This window comes from Gadus macrocephalus, chromosome 4 (genome assembly GCF_031168955.1).
Source record: "Gadus macrocephalus chromosome 4, ASM3116895v1".
NCBI lineage: Eukaryota > Metazoa > Chordata > Actinopteri > Gadiformes > Gadidae > Gadus > Gadus macrocephalus.
Window position 1 is genome coordinate 21328483 of NC_082385.1, and position 17338 is coordinate 21345820.

At 45.5% G+C, this 17338-nt stretch overlaps 1 protein-coding gene and 1 long non-coding RNA gene across 2 annotated transcripts; both read left to right on the forward strand.

Moving 5' to 3' along the window:
• The first annotated feature begins 248 nt into the window (after positions 1-248).
• LOC132455461 (uncharacterized) lies at positions 249-1458 on the forward strand. The gene is made up of 2 exons (XM_060049324.1): positions 249-556; positions 774-1458. Exons 1-2 carry the CDS (start codon positions 249-251, stop codon positions 1456-1458), a joined length of 993 nt encoding a protein of 330 aa, XP_059905307.1.
• A 3445-nt stretch (positions 1459-4903) lies between these two features.
• On the forward strand, positions 4904-5449 carry LOC132455533 (uncharacterized). Its single transcript, XR_009525272.1, has 3 exons — positions 4904-5109; positions 5198-5302; positions 5381-5449. It is a non-coding gene; the product is annotated as an uncharacterized LOC132455533 (long non-coding RNA).
• Positions 5450-17338: the final 11889 nt, after the last annotated feature.

A 17338-nucleotide genomic window follows, 5' to 3' on the forward strand; every position in this document is an offset into this window, starting at 1 on the left:
AGCTGGGGGGACATGACATTATGTACCTTAAGGGCCCGTGTCCACCAAAAGCGTTTTTAAAAGACGGAGCGCTCCGTGAACTGCTTTCAACACGTTTGTGCGCGCCGCTCAAAGACGCACGAAGCGTTTTTCGTTTACGTCATTAAATACGCGTCATCGCTTGTATCCATAGATACACAGCTTCTATCTTGGCTCCATCATATGGCATCTGACACCTGAACGTCCTGGTTACTCCTACAATTTGCGAAATGAATCCAAGAGTAATAGCGCTTCTTGCCGTGGCAGCGGAGGTTGCGGACGATCCCCCTGCGCCTGTCGTGGTTGCCCGGAGGAGAGTGTGGGTCCACAGTATTAATCGTGGCAGGGGGCAGTACGGGGAATACCACCGGCTGTGCCAAGAGCTCCGCCTGGACGAGGATCGCTTCAAGGTCTATTTCAGACTCAACCGGCAGCAGTTTGAAGGAGTTTTAACATTTATTGGGCCGACCATCGCCAAGATGAACACCAATTATAGGGAGAGCATCAGTCCCGCCCAACGGCTTTGCATTTGTCTGAGGTGAGTAGTATAAACTGAAATGTGTCTTTGTAAATAAACACAACAGTTGCTATTTAACGTTAGGTCTACAGACCTAACGTTAAATACCAATAAATTAAATGTAGGCTATTTTCATATTTAATTAATTAGAAGGCAAACCTTTATTAGCAGCTGTGCAGTTCTTTTTTGTTTTCTAATTAACTGAAGATAATGTAGGCTATCTTTGTTTATGTTGCAGGTACCTGTCAACTGGAGACTCGTACAGGTCCATAGCCTTCAGCTACAGGCTGGGGTTCTGCACTGTGGCGAGGATTGTGAGGAGTGTGTGTGAGGCCATATGGCAGTGTATGGTCTCCACATACATGCCTGTGCCAGGGGCAGAGGACTGGATGAAGATAGCGGGGGACTACGAGAAGCTGGCGGACTTCCCCAACTGCCTCGGCGCCATAGACGGCAAACATGTGGTTATCCAGGCCCCACCGTCTACTGGCAGCCAGTACTTCAATTATAAGGGGGCATTCTCCATCGTCCTTCTGGCGGTGGTGGATGCCCGCTATCGCTTTAGGGTCGTGGATGTGGGGGCCTACGGCAGGAGCAGTGATGGAGGCACGCTCTCTTCTTCGGCCTTTGGCACTGCTCTGCGGCTGGGGAACCTGGACCTTCCACCTGATCGACCCCTACCTGGAGCAGACCATCTGGGACCCCAGCCGCATGTTTTCATTGGGGATGAAGCTTTTCCTCTGCGGAGGAACCTCCTGCGGCCCTACCCTGGCCAAAACCTGGGGGGAGAGCGGAGGAGCTTCAATTTTCGGCTGTCCCATGCCCGGAGGATTGGGGAGTGCGCCTTTGGCATCCTCGCCAACCAGTGGAGGCTCTACAGGAGGTTCTCGGCGTGTCTCCAGAGGTTGCAGAGAGCGCCGTGAAAGCCACCTGTATCCTCCACAACTATATGCGATGGGATGGTGAGGGAGAGGATGGCCCCCGCACTCCAACTGTGCCATCACAGGGTGCAGTGCAGAGCATCCCCAGGGTCGGCAGCAACAACGCCTCCAGGGAAGCGGTCGCAGTGAGGGAGACCTTCAACCGCTATTTTTCATCTCTGCCTGGTCGAGTGACTTGGCAGGATGGAATTTAGTTTATAATTTTTGTATATATTTAAATCAAAAAAGGCGAAAAACCAAAACTAATAATAAAATGTCTTAAATCAATCTAACATTCATGTTGTATGCTGGATTACTTCTGAAGACAAAAACACACCTTTAACACCTTCATCATCATCAGAGCATTCATTATGTATCTACTACCTAATGTAATGAAAACAAAACAACATTGTCTTAGCATTAAAATGTTTAATTAACTGATTCATTAGAAAATGATTCCAAGATATTATGTACACATTTGAAACATTTCTTATAGCTTGTACTAAATCTAAATAGAAAATGATTCCAAGATATTATGTACACATTTGAAACATTTCTTATAGCTTGTACTAAATCTAAATAGAAAATGATTCCAAGATATTATGTACACATTTGAAACATTTCTTATAGCTTGTACTAAATCTAAATAGAAAATGATTCCAAGATATTATGTACACATTTGAAACATTTCTTATAGCTTGTACTAAATCTAAATAGAAAATGATTCCAAGATATTATGTACACATTTGAAACATTTCTTATAGCTTGTACTAAATCTAAATAGAAACTGATTACCGTATTTTCCGGACTATAAGTCGCGGTTTTTTTGTAGTTTGGCTTGCCCTGCGACTTATATTTCGAAGCGACTTATATGCCAAAATTGTGCGTACACAATCCTCGGCCGCAAGAGGGCACCGTCATTCATTAGGCCTACAACTGAACGCTGCAAGCCTACTGCACCACCGAATAAATTATATTCTCGTCCTCAATGTCCTCCGGTTCAACCAAAGCTACCCCAGCCTTAGCTGCAATTTTGTGCAACATAGCTGTCACACATATCACAGCGCATGACTTGGCCGGCGAAAACTGGAGCCCTCCGCTGGACTTGTGAAGGCATCTGACCGCGGCGCATACGCGTCCGGTGGAATCCCGGTGTCACTGAATTCGGTATACTCTCAGAACTACGAGGGACCGACACACCTATATTGCTATTGCAATTTCATTCAGTCTCTCCAGACTAAACGTTCTTGTTTAAATGTTTAAAAATAAATGCGACTTATACACCGATGCGACGTATATATGTTTTTTTCCTCGTCATGGAGCATTTTTTGACTGATGCGACGTATAGTCCGGAAAATACGGTACAAATGTTATTTACACATTTAAAAAAATCTTAAAGCTTAAACTAAATCTAAATAGAAACTGATTACAAATTTTATTTACACATTTAAAAAAATCTTAAAGCTTAAACTAAATCTAAATAGAAACTGATTACAAATTTTATTTACACATTTAAAAAAATCTTAAATCTTAAAACTAAATCTAAATAGAAAATGATTACAAATGAATTACTCTCCAAACTCCACATCGTAAAGGACCTGCTGCATCCTCATGCGCGCCTGGGCCCTTTTCTGGTTTGACAGCCTCCTCAATGATGGGACGAGGCTGAGCATAAAATGCTCATCCTCGTCCAGAGCCAGTGTATTCTCCTTTTCATTTTGGAGGGAGGACAGGATAGATTGCTGGAACACAGACAGCGGCTGCTCCAGCTGTCTCCTGCGTGGTGGTGGAGGTACAGGACGCCGCGGTGTGACCAGAGTCACCGTAGAGGTAGTGGGAGGAGATGGAGGAGAGGTGTCCACAGCGGACTCTGATAGGCTGGGAGAGGGAGGAGATATCTCCTCTTCACTTTGAGCCACCACCTGTGAAAGAAAGCATACATTTGTTTGTTTAAAATGTGCAAATTAAAATGGTGAATTCTTATAAATATCTCTGCATCTGGCTTCACCCAACAAAAACCTTAAGAACACTAGTATGTTAGGGTATGTTTTTAGCATATGTTTTAGGCTACTAGCTTTTGTTATAGGCCTACCTCTCGTTGGGGAGACATACTGGGCGCTAGCAGGGCCAAGATCTCCGGTGCTATTTCCTGGCTATAATCTCCCTGCTCCATATTGCTAGACGATACCCTCTCCTTCACATGGCGCTCCAGAAAGCCCATGATCGCCATGTACTTCCACCTCTTGAAAGAGGTGGCACCGGCCCCACTTTTCTTCCTGTCCCTCTCTGCCTTCCTCTCCCTCAAATATTTATCCCGCAAGTACTTCCATTTCTTGCGGGACACTTCAGCTGTTGATACAAGATTATGTCTCTACAATTAGCAATTCACACAACCTACAAGGTTAATATCAAGCCTACCTATCAGTAACGTTAATACTAACTGCCAAGTTAACGTTAATACTAACTGCCATGTAAACGTTAATACTAACTGCCAAGTACGGATGGCAGTTTGTACCTAACGGCTAATCGTTAAATGCGATAATATCATTAATAAACATGATAATAATATAAATAATTAATTAATAATTCTCACCTGTAACGCCCAGCATAGCTGAAATGTCTCGCCAGGCCTGGTTGCGTTTTGTTAGGTCGTGATACGCCTTCAACGTGAGGTCGTACAGGACCGGACACTCACTCACAGCTGTTATCAAGCTTTCGTCCGACATGTTTCAGTTTGTTTCAGTTTGAGTTCCGTTTATACTTTTAGCCTTGCCTCATCCTCGATTTTGATTGGTCGTTCAAAAAAAGCGCAGATGACGTGAAGCGCTTTTCTTCAAAAGTTCAACTTTTTTCAACGGGGGCGCGCGTCTAAAAGCGCGAGGCGCCCGGAGCGTTTGCTGCGCCCGGAGCGTTTTAAACGCTCCGGGCGGCTTTTTAAAAGGCGCGCTGCTTGCGCGTCCTGCCATAGAGAATGCATTGCAGACCGACGCTCCGTCTTTTAAAAACGCTTTTGGTGGACACGGGCCCTAAGGAGGCATACCCATAAATTCAAAGACAAAACGAATTAAAATTATTCAGAATACATGTTTATTTTACAGTTAAGTTTATATTCTCAATTCATTGTGCCTTTCAACCAATGTATTCTTTTTGAAAAAACATTGGTTGAAAGGACAACAACAAGCAGTGCAAATTGCAGTAGTTAAAACAGAATTTTTTTTACTTCAGAGCTTTAACTCAACTTCAGAGCTTTAACTCAAAACTGAAAGCATCTGGCCCAATGAGCCGTTCATAAATCAGTTTTGAATGAAAAACAATACTTTAAGGTGGGGTCAGTGATTCTGGAGAATGGATATTACCTCATGATCCACTACCTGTCTACACTGTGTGTGCTTAAAAAGTAGCAAGTGTTAATACACAGCCTAGGCTTTGTAAACTGTTATGCAATGTAGCAGGATAGAGGTGCTATCCATGTTAGTCACGGTTAAGTACCACTAGTGGCCGTCATGATGTGGGCGGTATAAAAGCAGCCATCCTCCACCTGCCTCTTTCTTTTTGCGCTCCTGTCACTTGCGCGTCACTTCCGGGCCAAAAGGTAGTCTGGTCCGATAGGGCGACTATTTGTTGCTGCTTCAGGGTTTTCGTGCGAGCTATGGTGTAAGTTCTTGTAAGCAAGTTATTTTAAGTATTCTTTCGTGGCAATGTAGTTGATGCTGTCTGATGGCTAACGCTAGTGTGTTCTCAGGTAAACGCTGATGACGGCCGGAGTCCTCTCTCACTCCCTCCTCCTGTGTGAACGCGAGTGTGTGTGTGTGTGTGTGTGTGTATGCCAGTGTTTGGTCGTAAACAGGTATGTGTTAGCATAGCAAACAACTGTAGCATTTCTGTTTTATGTAGCCACACTAACATCATGTTTGGTCGTAAACAGGACCAACTGCAATCAGCTCATTGGGGTCGCTGCTGCTTTGCCAGGCTGATCTTGCCTTCCCACGCTACTCTGCTTTGCCAGGCTGATCTTGCCTTCCCACGCTACTCTGCATTGCTGGCTGATATTGCCTTTCCACGCTACTCCGCTTCACTGCTGCTTCCGCCGCGTTGTTTACTTCACGTGCTTTGCTCCGGCTGGCACCTCGTGCCTACTGCCGCCTGTCGCTGCGGCGCACCCCCCCCCCCCCCGAGTAGTTCTACCAAGGGTGCTCATCCAGTGTGCCTTTTAACCGGGGTTTCCCCCCATCCGTGTGTGCATGAGTGTTGATGTGTGTTCTAATTATTTGAATGATTTGTTTTCTTTTGGTTTGATTACTAGTTCTGCGTTTATCAACTATTTGTGTGTATTGTTTTTCTTTTGGTTTGATTACTGATTTAGTTCTGCGTTTATCTCAACTATTTTGTGTCTATTGTTTGTTTTCTTTTGATTTGATTACTTATTTAGTTTTGCGTTTATCTCAACTATTTTGTGTGTATTGTTTGTTTTCGTTTGGTTGCATGGTGAAGATTTTGCATTGAAAAGGAAAGAAGTTATTTAATAAATTGTATTTTTCTATAACATTTGAACTACGTCTCATGCCTTCTAAACGAGTGGACTTACCTGTGTGCTTTGCACTTTACATAAATTCCCTGAGGTGAAATTCCCAGGGTGGCGTTGTCGGTTCCTTTTTCTTATTTCTTAGTTAGATCTTTTAGTTTATTTTCCTTTCGCCCACCACCTTGCCACACTTGGCGTTGTCGGCAGGATCACTTTTTTTTCGAACGGCTGAGACGTGTGTTCCTTTGTATACATATTTGTTTGATTTTCTTTTTATTTTATTTTTTGTGTTGCTCGCTGTATTTGGTGCGATCTAAATTTTGTTTTTGTGCGTGCAGATTGGGGCGATCAGAGACAAAGCAGCAGTGGCCCCTCGTGGATCTTCGTGAGGGAGTTCTCCCTCACTATAGGTTTGACTTTCGTGGTGCTTTTGCATCATCGTAGCTACTAGTAGTGTAGTGAGTTTGTAGTAATCATGGAGGAGGAAACTCAGGAACTTAGAGAGCTGATTGCACAGTTAAAAGCAGATAATGAGCGGTTGCGACAGGGACAGGCTGGCTCAAGTGCTCTACCGTCTACCTCTTCAGCAGTACCTGCTGCCTCTCCTACTTCTGTTCCCTCTGTAGCAGAGAGACTAATTTTTGTGCCTAGAGATAGGAAGTGTACCATCTTTAGGGGAAGGACAGGCGTAGGATTGAGTGAGTGGGTGGAGGAGGTGCAGGCGAGTGTGAGGGCTCGACATCTGTCCCGGTCTGACCAGGCGTTTTTTTTGTTCGACCACCTAGAGGGAGAGGCCAAGGAGGAGATAAAGTATCGCTCTGCCTCTGAGAGAGAGGACCCCGCTAGAATACTTGCCATTTTAGACGAGCTGTATGGGTGCTCAGAGTCGTATGTTGCAGTGCAGCAAGCTTTCTTTTCCAGAGGTCAACAAGAAGGAGAAACGCTTCAGGAGTTCTCCCTCGCGTTGATGAGCCTCATGGGGAAAGTGAAGCGGTGCGCCCCCGCTGACATGCCACACGCCGGGGCCCTTCTGAGAGATCAGTTTGTTGAGCACATCTTGAATAGTTCCTTGCGACGCGAGTTGAAGCAGTTGGTGCGTCGCCAACCTGATAGCACCTTGCTTGAGGTGAGGGCCGAGGCGATTCGATGGGAGCGTGAGGGTTTGCCTGGTGGTGTGAGAGGTCGCAGCCACTCGGTCCCCTTAGTGTATGGTGTCCAGTATGGTGTTCATGGTGCCCCCCAGGCTATTGCCCCACCTACCGCGGTGTCTGAGATGAGCGAGATGAGGGAGATGTTGAAGCGTCAACAAGAGCAGCTTGATCAGCTTGTGGGAAGCATTGCTCAGCTACAAAACTCCAACCAGTACCGTCGTCCACCACGGCCTGGGCCTCTAATATGCAGGCGTTGTAACCAGCCGGGACACTATGCAAATGAGTGTGATGGCGAGCGCGTTCCCTCTCGTTCACAGTTTCCCTCACGACCCCCCTTGAATGCTGATCGACAATCTCGCCCTCATTCCATGTCGGAAAACTAGTGCCCATCGAACTGCAGAGCCACAGTTCGGGTGGGGCCGCCACTGGCTCTCAAGCTGTTTCACATAACATGGATGCGTCTGGATTGATTTCGTCTTGCCCCCATTTGGATGTCGATATGGGCGGCATGAAGGTCCCTTGTCTGGTGGACACCGGCTCCATGGTGTCTACCATTTCTGAGAGCTTCTTTCGCCAACATCTTGAACCTTGGGGCCAGGAGCGCCTCCGTTCTTGTCATTGGTTGGAGCTCAGAGCTGCCAACGGTCTGACTATTCCTTACCTCGGATATTTGGAACTTGACGTGAAACTTTGTGGCAAATTGATGCCGCAATGCGGTGTTTTGGTGGTTAGGGACCCGCCTGGTGGCATGCCTTCTCGAGTGCCTGGTATCCTGGGGATGAACGTGATTCGTAAGTGCTACCAGGACCTTTTTGGCCAACATGGTGTAGCGTTGTTCTCCCAGGTCTGCATCTCTGAAGCCCCCAAGCCAGTTGTGCAGGCACTGCAACAGTGTCATCATGCAAGTGGCCTATCTCCCTCAGACACTCCAGGGGCGGTGAAGGTCAGGGGTAAGAGGAGCTGGCAGATTCCGGGTGGTGTTATGAGAATGGTGGCCGCCACATGTTCTGAGCAGTACTCAGGTTCTACGGTACTTTTTGAGCCTTTGGATGCTGGTTTGCCTGCGGGGTTGCTGGCTTCCCCTTCTTTAGTTTGCGTTATAAGGGGTACAGCCTATATACCTGTTATTAATGTTGGCTGCAACGATGTTATGTTGTACCCCCGCACTGTTGTCGGCACACTGGACTTCGTGAACGTGGTCAGCCTGCCTGCAGGAGTCACCGAGGTGCCATCAAATGTGGCCACTGTGTCTTCCCAGACAGCTTCACCCAGTGTGCAGCAACAGGTGGACGATGTGGATGTGTCGCCATTGTCGGTTGGTGAACAGGGTCAGGTGAGGTCACTACTTGGACATTACGCTTCAGTTTTCTCCACCAGTGACACCGATCTGGGTTGTGCTAACCTCATCTCCCACGACATTCCTTTGATTGATGATACTCCAGTGGCGCAGCGTTATAGGCGCATTCCACCCTCAGAGTATGAGGTGGTGAAGGAACACATCAATCAACTGCTCTCATCTCAAGTAATTCGGGAGAGTAGCAGCCCCTACGCGTCCCCGATTGTGTTGGTACGGAAAAAGGGTGGCAAACTACGCATGTGCGTTGATTACCGGCAGCTTAATCGTAAGACCCGCAGAGACGCCTTCCCTCTACCACGCATAGAAGAGTCTTTGGACGCATTGTCCGGTGCTTGCTGGTTTTCAACCCTGGACTTGACCAGTGGCTATCACCAGGTGCCAGTCACTGAGACAGACCGGCCAAAGATCGCGTTTTGTACACCTTTCGGTTTATTTGAGTGGAACAGAATGCCTTTTGGGCTCTGTAATGCGCCCAGCACTTTCCAAAGGTTGATGCAACGCATCTTTGGTGACCAGCAGTGTCAGTCTTTATTGTTATATCTTGATGATATTGTTGTGTTCTCCTCCACTATTGAACAGCATCTGGAGCGACTCAAAGTGGTGCTGGAGCGGCTTCAATGCGAGGGGCTTAAAGCCAAGCTCAGCAAGTGCTCGTTCTTTCGTAAAGAGGTGCACTATTTGGGCCATGTGATATCGGCTGATGGTGTCTCCACAGATCCGGCCAAGATTGAAGTGGTTGCTAATTGGCCGTTTCCCGCTACTGCCTCGGAGCTTCGTTCTTTCCTTGGTTTCGCCAGTTATTACCGGCGGTTTGTGGAGGGATTCGCTAAACTGGCAGCTCCTCTGCATAGGGCTGTGGCTGAGTGTGGTGGCACCAAGAAGCCTGACCAGCGGTTTTCCAGGTGTTGGACTGAAGAGTGTAACAAGAACTTTGAAACACTGAAAGCGAAGCTCACCACTGCGCCCGTGTTGGCTTATGCAGACTTCACCCTTCCATTCATTCTGGAGGTCGATGCAAGCTATGGTGGCTTGGGCGCAGTCCTCTCTCAGGCTCAGGCGGGCAAGGTGAGGCCGATAGCCTATGCTAGCAGGGGCCTGCGACCTACAGAGAGGAACATGGCGAACTATAGCTCTATGAAACTCGAGTTCTTGGCCCTTAAGTGGGCCATGACAGAGAAGTTCAGAGAGTACTTGTTGGGAAATAGATGTGTTGTGTATACTGATAACAACCCCCTCAGTCATTTGTCTTCTGCTAAACTGGCTGCTACTGAGCAGAGGTGGGCAGCCCAGCTAGCCTCTTTTGATTTCGAGATCAAGTATCGATCAGGGAAGAGCAACACCAATGCCGATGCTCTCTCTCGTCAGCACCCATCTGGTCCCCAGGATGTAGAGGCGATGCTTCCAGGGACAGCCATACCGAAGGCTTTGCAGCAAGCGTTGGGTTTGGGAAAGGCAGAGGCCACCCAAGCTACCATCACAGCTATGCCACAGCTTACTCCGCCTGAACTTCGTCTCGCTCAACAGACTGACCCTGTGATACAGGAACTGTTGGTGTTTTGGAGGAGGAAGCAGCGTCCTAGTAGTGAGGAGCGGGCACAGCTCTCCCAAGCTACGCTAGTGTTGCTGCGGCAGTGGGATCGCCTGCTTGAGAGGGATGATGTCCTGTACCGAAAAGTGTTCCGACCTGATGGTGCTGAAGCCATGTACCAGCTGTTGTTACCCAATGTACTGAGAGACGAGGTCCTGACCCAAGTGCACCAAGAGCATGGTCACCAGGGGGTGGAGCGAACACTGGCGCTTCTCCGGTCTCGATGCTACTGGCCTGCTATGTCCTCCGATGTAGCCCGTTGGTGTCAGCAATGTGAGAGGTGTCAAGTGGCCAAGGATGTTCACCCAAGGGTGCACGGAGTCATGGGACATCTCTTGGCTTCCCGCCCCAACGAAATCCTTGCCATCGACTACACTACTCCAGAGCCGGCCCAGAATGGTCTAGAGAGCGTTTTGGTCCTTACTGATGTTTTTAGTAAGTACACCATGGCTATCCCTACTCGGGACCAGCGCGCAACCACTGTAGCAAGGGTTTTGGTGTCAGAGTGGTTTTATAAGTTTGGTGTCCCCGCTCGTTTGCATTCTGACCAGGGCCGTAACTTCGAAAGCTCGCTCATTCAACAATTGTGTAACTTGTATGGTATCGTAAAATCACGTACTACCCCGTACCACCCCGAAGGAAATGGTCAATGCGAGCGGTTTAACCGGACACTCCACAACCTGCTGCGTACTCTGCCAGTGTCTCGTAAAAGGGATTGGCATACGTGTCTTCCTCACGTCCTTTATTGTTACAACACGACTCCCCACCAATCAACGGGAGAATCTCCCTTTGCCTTGATGTTCGGGCAGGAACCAAGGCTACCACTCGATTTCTTGTTGGGTAGGGTCGAGAGCCCGGTCGGGGGGTCCATCCATGAGTGGGTGCAAGAGCATCAAGCCCGCTTGGAGGTGGCCTTTGAAGGCGCAAGGGAGCGCTTGAAACATGCTTCCGCTCGGCGAAGACGAGTCCATGATCAGCATGTAATAGATTTGCCTTTGCAGGAAGGGCAGTTGGTGTACTTGCGCGACTTCAGGGCCAGGGGGCCCCAGAAGACCCGAGATCGGTGGAGCTCGATGAAGTATCGAGTGTTGAGGATGCCTAGAGAGGGTGGCTCAGTGTATACTATTGCGCCAGTAGACGATGAGACAAAGGGCAGACAGGTCCACCGCACTATGCTGAAGGCGGTCGTAGGGGTGGACTCACCTCGTCCTGCCTCTTCCCACAACTCGTCACCCAGGGACGAACCATCTCCAGAAGAGGAGCCTCCATTTGAGTATGATTTGTTAGTCCTTGACCAACGACCTTTTGTGGCAAATTCTGCCATACCATCCGCCGGACCAATTATGTCCCAAGGGCCTTCATCAATTCCAAACCCGGGGGCATCCTCATGTTCTCCTTTGGTCACTTGCCCTGATTCCAGCAACATGGGTCCACGCCGGACCCCACGTCAAACGGCTGGTCAGCACCCGAATGTGCATCGTCTTCCGCGGCCTGCTGGAGAGGTGCAAGTGGCCAACCCTTCTGCTTCTGTGTCCAACTCAGTGTCTGCCTTGTTTAGACCCTGGAGTTAGCTTGTTGTGTTGATCGTCGGGACGACGATCCAAGAAGGTGGGGTAGAATGTAGCAGGATAGAGGTGCTATCCATGTTAGTCACGGTTAAGTACCACTAGTGGCCGTCATGATGTGGGCGGTATAAAAGCAGCCATCCTCCACCTGCCTCTTTCTTTTTGCGCTCCTATCACTTGCGCGTCACTTCCGGGCCAAAAGGTAGTCTGGTCCGATAGGGCGACTATTTGTTGCTGCTTCAGGGTTTTCGTGCGAGCTATGGTGTAAGTTCTTGTAAGCAAGTTATTTTAAGTATTCTTTCGTGGCAATGTAGTTGATGCTGTCTGATGGCTGTTCTCAGGTAAACGCTGATGACGGCCGGAGTCCTCTCTCACTCCCTCCTCCTGTGTGAACGCGAGTGTGTGTGTGTGTGTGTGTATGCCAGTGTTTGGTCGTAAACAGGTATGTGTTAGCATAGCAAACAACTGTAGCATTTCTGTTTTATGTAGCCACACTAACATCATGTTTGGTCGTAAACAGGACCAACTGCAATCAGCTCATTGGGGTCGCTGCTGCTTTGCCAGGCTGATCTTGCCTTCCCACGCTACTCTGCTTTGCCAGGCTGATCTTGCCTTCCCACGCTACTCTGCATTGCTGGCTGATATTGCCTTTCCACGCTACTCCGCTTCACTGCTGCTTCCGCCGCGTTGTTTACTTCACGTGCTTTGCTCCGGCTGGCACCTCGTGCCTACTGCCGCCTGTCGCTGCGGCGCACCCCCCCCCCCCCCCGAGTAGTTCTACCAAGGGTGCTCATCCAGTGTGCCTTTTAACCGGGGTTTCCCCCCATCCGTGTGTGCATGAGTGTTGATGTGTGTTCTAATTATTTGAATGATTTGTTTTCTTTTGGTTTGATTACTTATCTAGTTCTGCGTTTATCAACTATTTGTGTGTATTGTTTTTCTTTTGGTTTGATTACTGATTTAGTTCTGCGTTTATCTCAACTATTTTGTGTCTATTGTTTGTTTTCTTTTGATTTGATTACTTATTTAGTTTTGCGTTTATCTCAACTATTTTGTGTGTATTGTTTGTTTTCGTTTGGTTGCATGGTGAAGATTTTGCATTGAAAAGGAAAGAAGTTATTTAATAAATTGTATTTTTCTATAACATTTGAACTACGTCTCATGCCTTCTAAACGAGTGGACTTACCTGTGTGCTTTGCACTTTACATAAATTCCCTGAGGTGAAATTCCCAGGGTGGCGTTGTCGGTTCCTTTTTCTTATTTCTTAGTTAGATCTTTTAGTTTATTTTCCTTTCGCCCACCACCTTGCCACACAAACATAGAAAATGTAAAGACAAAGGGGGCCCATCGTAGCAAGCAACATGCCCGTTTACAGAGCCTAGGCTGTGTATCAACACCAGATTATTTTTCAGCACACACAGACAGGTAGCAGATTGTGAGGAGATAATCACTGATTTTGACAAAAAGTGATTTTGTCAATAAACATTCTCCAGAATCGCTTACCCCACCTTTTAAGTTGAAAACACATTTCGGGAGACAGGAGACTTATGTGTAAAGATGACATATTATACCACCAGGTGTGAGTGTGATTAGCAGTTACAAGCCGTTGGGAAAATCTGCATCTTCTGACATCACTAATGGGCATGTCCACCAAGATGTGTGCTGGATAGATCAGTCTACCAGCCTACCCAGTGGACTGAAGCAAACGTTGCTCATCTATCCAGCACATATCTACACTGGAAAAAGCCTTCTGTTGAACCAATTAAAAAAATCTAGGGTAATGGTTCACATCTATGTTATATAACATGAGCCAATGACAAATACATAGCTTGCCTCAAACAATATTTCCTATGTTCATAAAAACAAAATAATACAACTTGGCACCAAGTATAATTCTATTCTTTGAATGAAGTTAATAAATTTAAATCGTATGTTAAATCCTAAACAAAAAAATATTGATTCACTCCAACAATTGTTTCTCATTTAAGAAATATCTATCAGAAATAATTTGTTTTATCCAATCAAAAAGATTAAAATTGTATCAAACAATTGTTTCTCATTTAAGTCATAATATGCATCCGATATAATTTGTTTTATCCAATTTAAAAGATAAAAATCGAATCAAACAATTGTTTCTCATTTAAGAAATATCTATCAGAAATAAGCTGATGTTCCAAAAAGCTTCAAAACATGATCAGGCAGCTGGTGCTCAAAGCAAGCATCACCTGACAGCTTTAATCCATATCGGATGTATAGGATGGAGTTTAAGGTCTGCAAGGACATCCGGTTCCTGAGTTTGCTTTTTACATCGAGGACTGAGCTGCCTGTAAGTGCGTTGAGACGGGGGAGGGGCCGCGCAGGCACCCGGTGCTCGTTGTGAAGAGGAAATAGCGATAGTGCTTTCATATGGTGACACATTAGTGCCATAATTCACTAATGTGATAAAAGATGCATTCGGGCGTATTATATTATTCCACACGCGTAGATATTAACTGCGAGCGTGCAAATGATCTCTGTGCGCGCGCAAATTACCTCTGCTCGCGCAAAACAGCCTCTCGCGCGCGCAAATTACCTCAGCGCGCGCAAAACAGCCTCTCGCGCGTAACAGCCTCTCGCGAAAGATGTTTTTACGCTCGCTCGAATTTAATTTTGGCACTATGGGGGAGGGAACCAAGGCAGGGCGGGCTTTCCTATGATTGGCCGTTTCTGAAGCACGATATTTGATTGACAGCCCTCCTCAGCCCTCCTTATTCAATTCTGAATTGTACAGTAAATGGCTGAAACGATAGTTACGTATTGTAACTCCAGATTCTATGAGTATAGGCGCAGCCTTTTAAGTGTCGGCCTCATTGTCCTTTAAATAGCTGAAGAAAAGCTGTTTATTGGGAGCAGAACGTCTACCGGCGCCCGACTATATCTGCGAAATGCGGACGTCGTTGAGGCACGCCGCACGGGGACGTAATTGAGGCCCACGCTGTTGGTGGTCGGGGATTACACATTTTTCAGTGCTACAGCTCACGCCTAGGGATAACCCAATAGCGATAGCCTTAAAAGGCTGCGCCTATACTCATAGAATCTAGAGTTACAATACGTAACTATCGTTTCAGCCATTTACTGTACAATTCAGAATTGAATGAGAGGAAGGCTGAGGAGGGCTGTCAATCAAATATCGCGCTTCAGAAACGGCCAATCAGAGGAAAGCCCGCCCTGCCTTGGTTCCCTCCCCCATAGTGCCAAAATTAAATTCGAGCGAGCGTAAAAACATCTTTCGCAAGAGGCTGTTACGCAAATATTTCTAAATTGAGCTCCTAATCAAATATAACAGTGTTTTAGGAAGAAAACAAAAAATGTTTATTTGGATTGAATGACAAAATTATTAATCAGTTGAATACACAACCTTAAAATTTTACATTTGTCAAAATTGATATTTCTTAATTGTACTCCTAATTAAAAATATCTATATTTCACAGTATTTTGAAATAAAAAAAAGTTTATTTTAAAAATAAAACAAAAAGTTTATTTGAATTGAATTACAAAATAATAATCAGATGAAGTACGGCTTAAAAACCTTTTTCCAGTGTAGGTGGACAAGCCCACTAGCGATGTCAGAAGACAAAGATTTTCAAAACGGCTTACAACTGCTAATGACACTCACACCTGGTGGTATAATATGTCCCCTTTAAGGCAGGTGTAAAGGGGGGGGGGGGGGGGGGAATGATCTAGCAACACTTGCACCACACACACCACTCCAGGCATCTACCCTTGCCAAAAACATTCCAAGCATTTAAACAAAATGTCTCAATCCAACATACAAATTATCATCAACAGTATACGTGTCAAGTGATGCGTGGTCAAGCTCATCTCCAGGTTTGAGCAAAATCCACTCACTGTCTACTTTTACATGATATGCATGGAAATGCGAGTCAAAGGACAATGGAATCAACATTTTACTGCAAAGCACTCACATAGTACCAATGTTAAGAATGTATTTGATCTGCCCAAACACAGGGATTTTTTCGATATGCAAAAGGTCTAATGTGAACACATCTCTAACAGCATACTTGACATTGTTTACAATCATTTCGGAGACGCACTGAATTGCTTTGCCTTCCAATTCTAAATCTCTGAAGTTCAGATTTACTTTTAGAGAAGTCTGAAGATCAATAGGAAGACACAAAAATGGTGTTCTCACACTTCTACCAGACACTTTTTCAAAATCACCCAATACATTGATGGGGGAATATTCCCAGCATTGTTTGAGCTGGTGACGTTATTAGTCAAATTCTTTAAATACTGATGTTTGCCTTCGAATCTCATTCACCAAAGAGGACCGTACAATAACATAAGTCGAGGATAATGTATAAGAAAGTGACATTTAGGTGTTAAAACCGTTCCAAATACCTCTGTCATCTCAGGAAGGAATACGTGTACGTAAAAAAGCAAGACATGCTAGATCATCTTTCCTCACTTTAGTGGCCATGACTACACTGTATCCGAAAAGGTAACCCTTCCTTTTACAGTCCCCTAATAACTAGGTATTTACCCGGTACATACATGGTAAATCATAGTGTATTAAAGGTAATTACCACTGGTAATAAGAAGGTAAATACAGAGGTAGTTACCCGGCAAATACATGGTAAATCATATTGTATTACTGGGTAATTACCACTGGTAATAAGAAGGTAAATACAGAGGAATTATCCGGTAAATTATAGTGTATTACTGTGTAATTACCACTGGTAATAAGAAGGTAAATACAGAGGAATTACAGCTGTACTAAGTAAAACCTCCACTATTACCCATCAACTCAACTAAGTAGCGTGTAGTTGTAACTGTTTTAGGTTGGTAATAACTCCGATATTGTGTACTTCTTAGGAAATTAGGCAACCAATTCTTAGAAACACCTATTATCCAAGGTTAACAGCCCAAGGTTAATGATGTACTATCTAGAAATTAGCATAGTACTTTCCAATAAAATACTTTTTCTTAGTTATTATTCGTAGCTACACCCATTTCCCATTTAGAAAGGGTTTATTCGATTTACCACTATGGAATTACTTACCTGGTAACAACCTCTGCAGGAACAGTTTTCCTCTAGTATTATGGTACATCTTCTTAAATACTGGGTACAAAGCCGTTTGTTTCCATGGTATTACCAGGTTCTTACCATATAATTTATAATAGATACATTCCATTATCCATGTAGTCAACACAAACTTGTACCATGTACGTTCTGCGACGTTACCAAGTAAAACGCACCAATTTACCCAGTAATTAAGCTGAAACTGTACTGTAAAAGGAAGCATCGTTTATTTCCATGGTATTACCAGGTTCTTACCATATAATTTGTAATACATTATTCCCTTTTCCATGCAGTCAACACAAACTTGTACCATGTACGTTCTGAGACGTTACCAAGTAAAACACGACAATTTACCCAGTAATTAAGCTGAAACTGTACTGTAAAAGGAAGCCTAGTTTGTTTCCATGGTATTACCAGGTTCTTACCATATAATTTGTAATACATTATTCCCTTTTCCATGCAGTCAACACAAACTTGTACCATGTACGTTCTGCGACGTTACCAAGTAAAACACGACAATTTACCCAGTAATTAAGTTGAAACTGTACTGTAAAAGGAAGCCTAGTTTGTTTCCATGGTATTACCAGGTTCTTACCATATAATTTGTAATACATTAT

Bases quoted from the DNA above. Each gene is read 5' to 3' on its own strand.
- LOC132455461 (XM_060049324.1), top strand. From the start codon at position 249: ATGAATCCAAGAGTAATAGCGCTTCTTGCCGTGGCAGCGGAGGTTGCG. The intron at 557-773 runs GTGAGTAGTATA...TTTATGTTGCAG, and splicing joins CGGCTTTGCATTTGTCTGAG to GTACCTGTCAACTGGAGACT.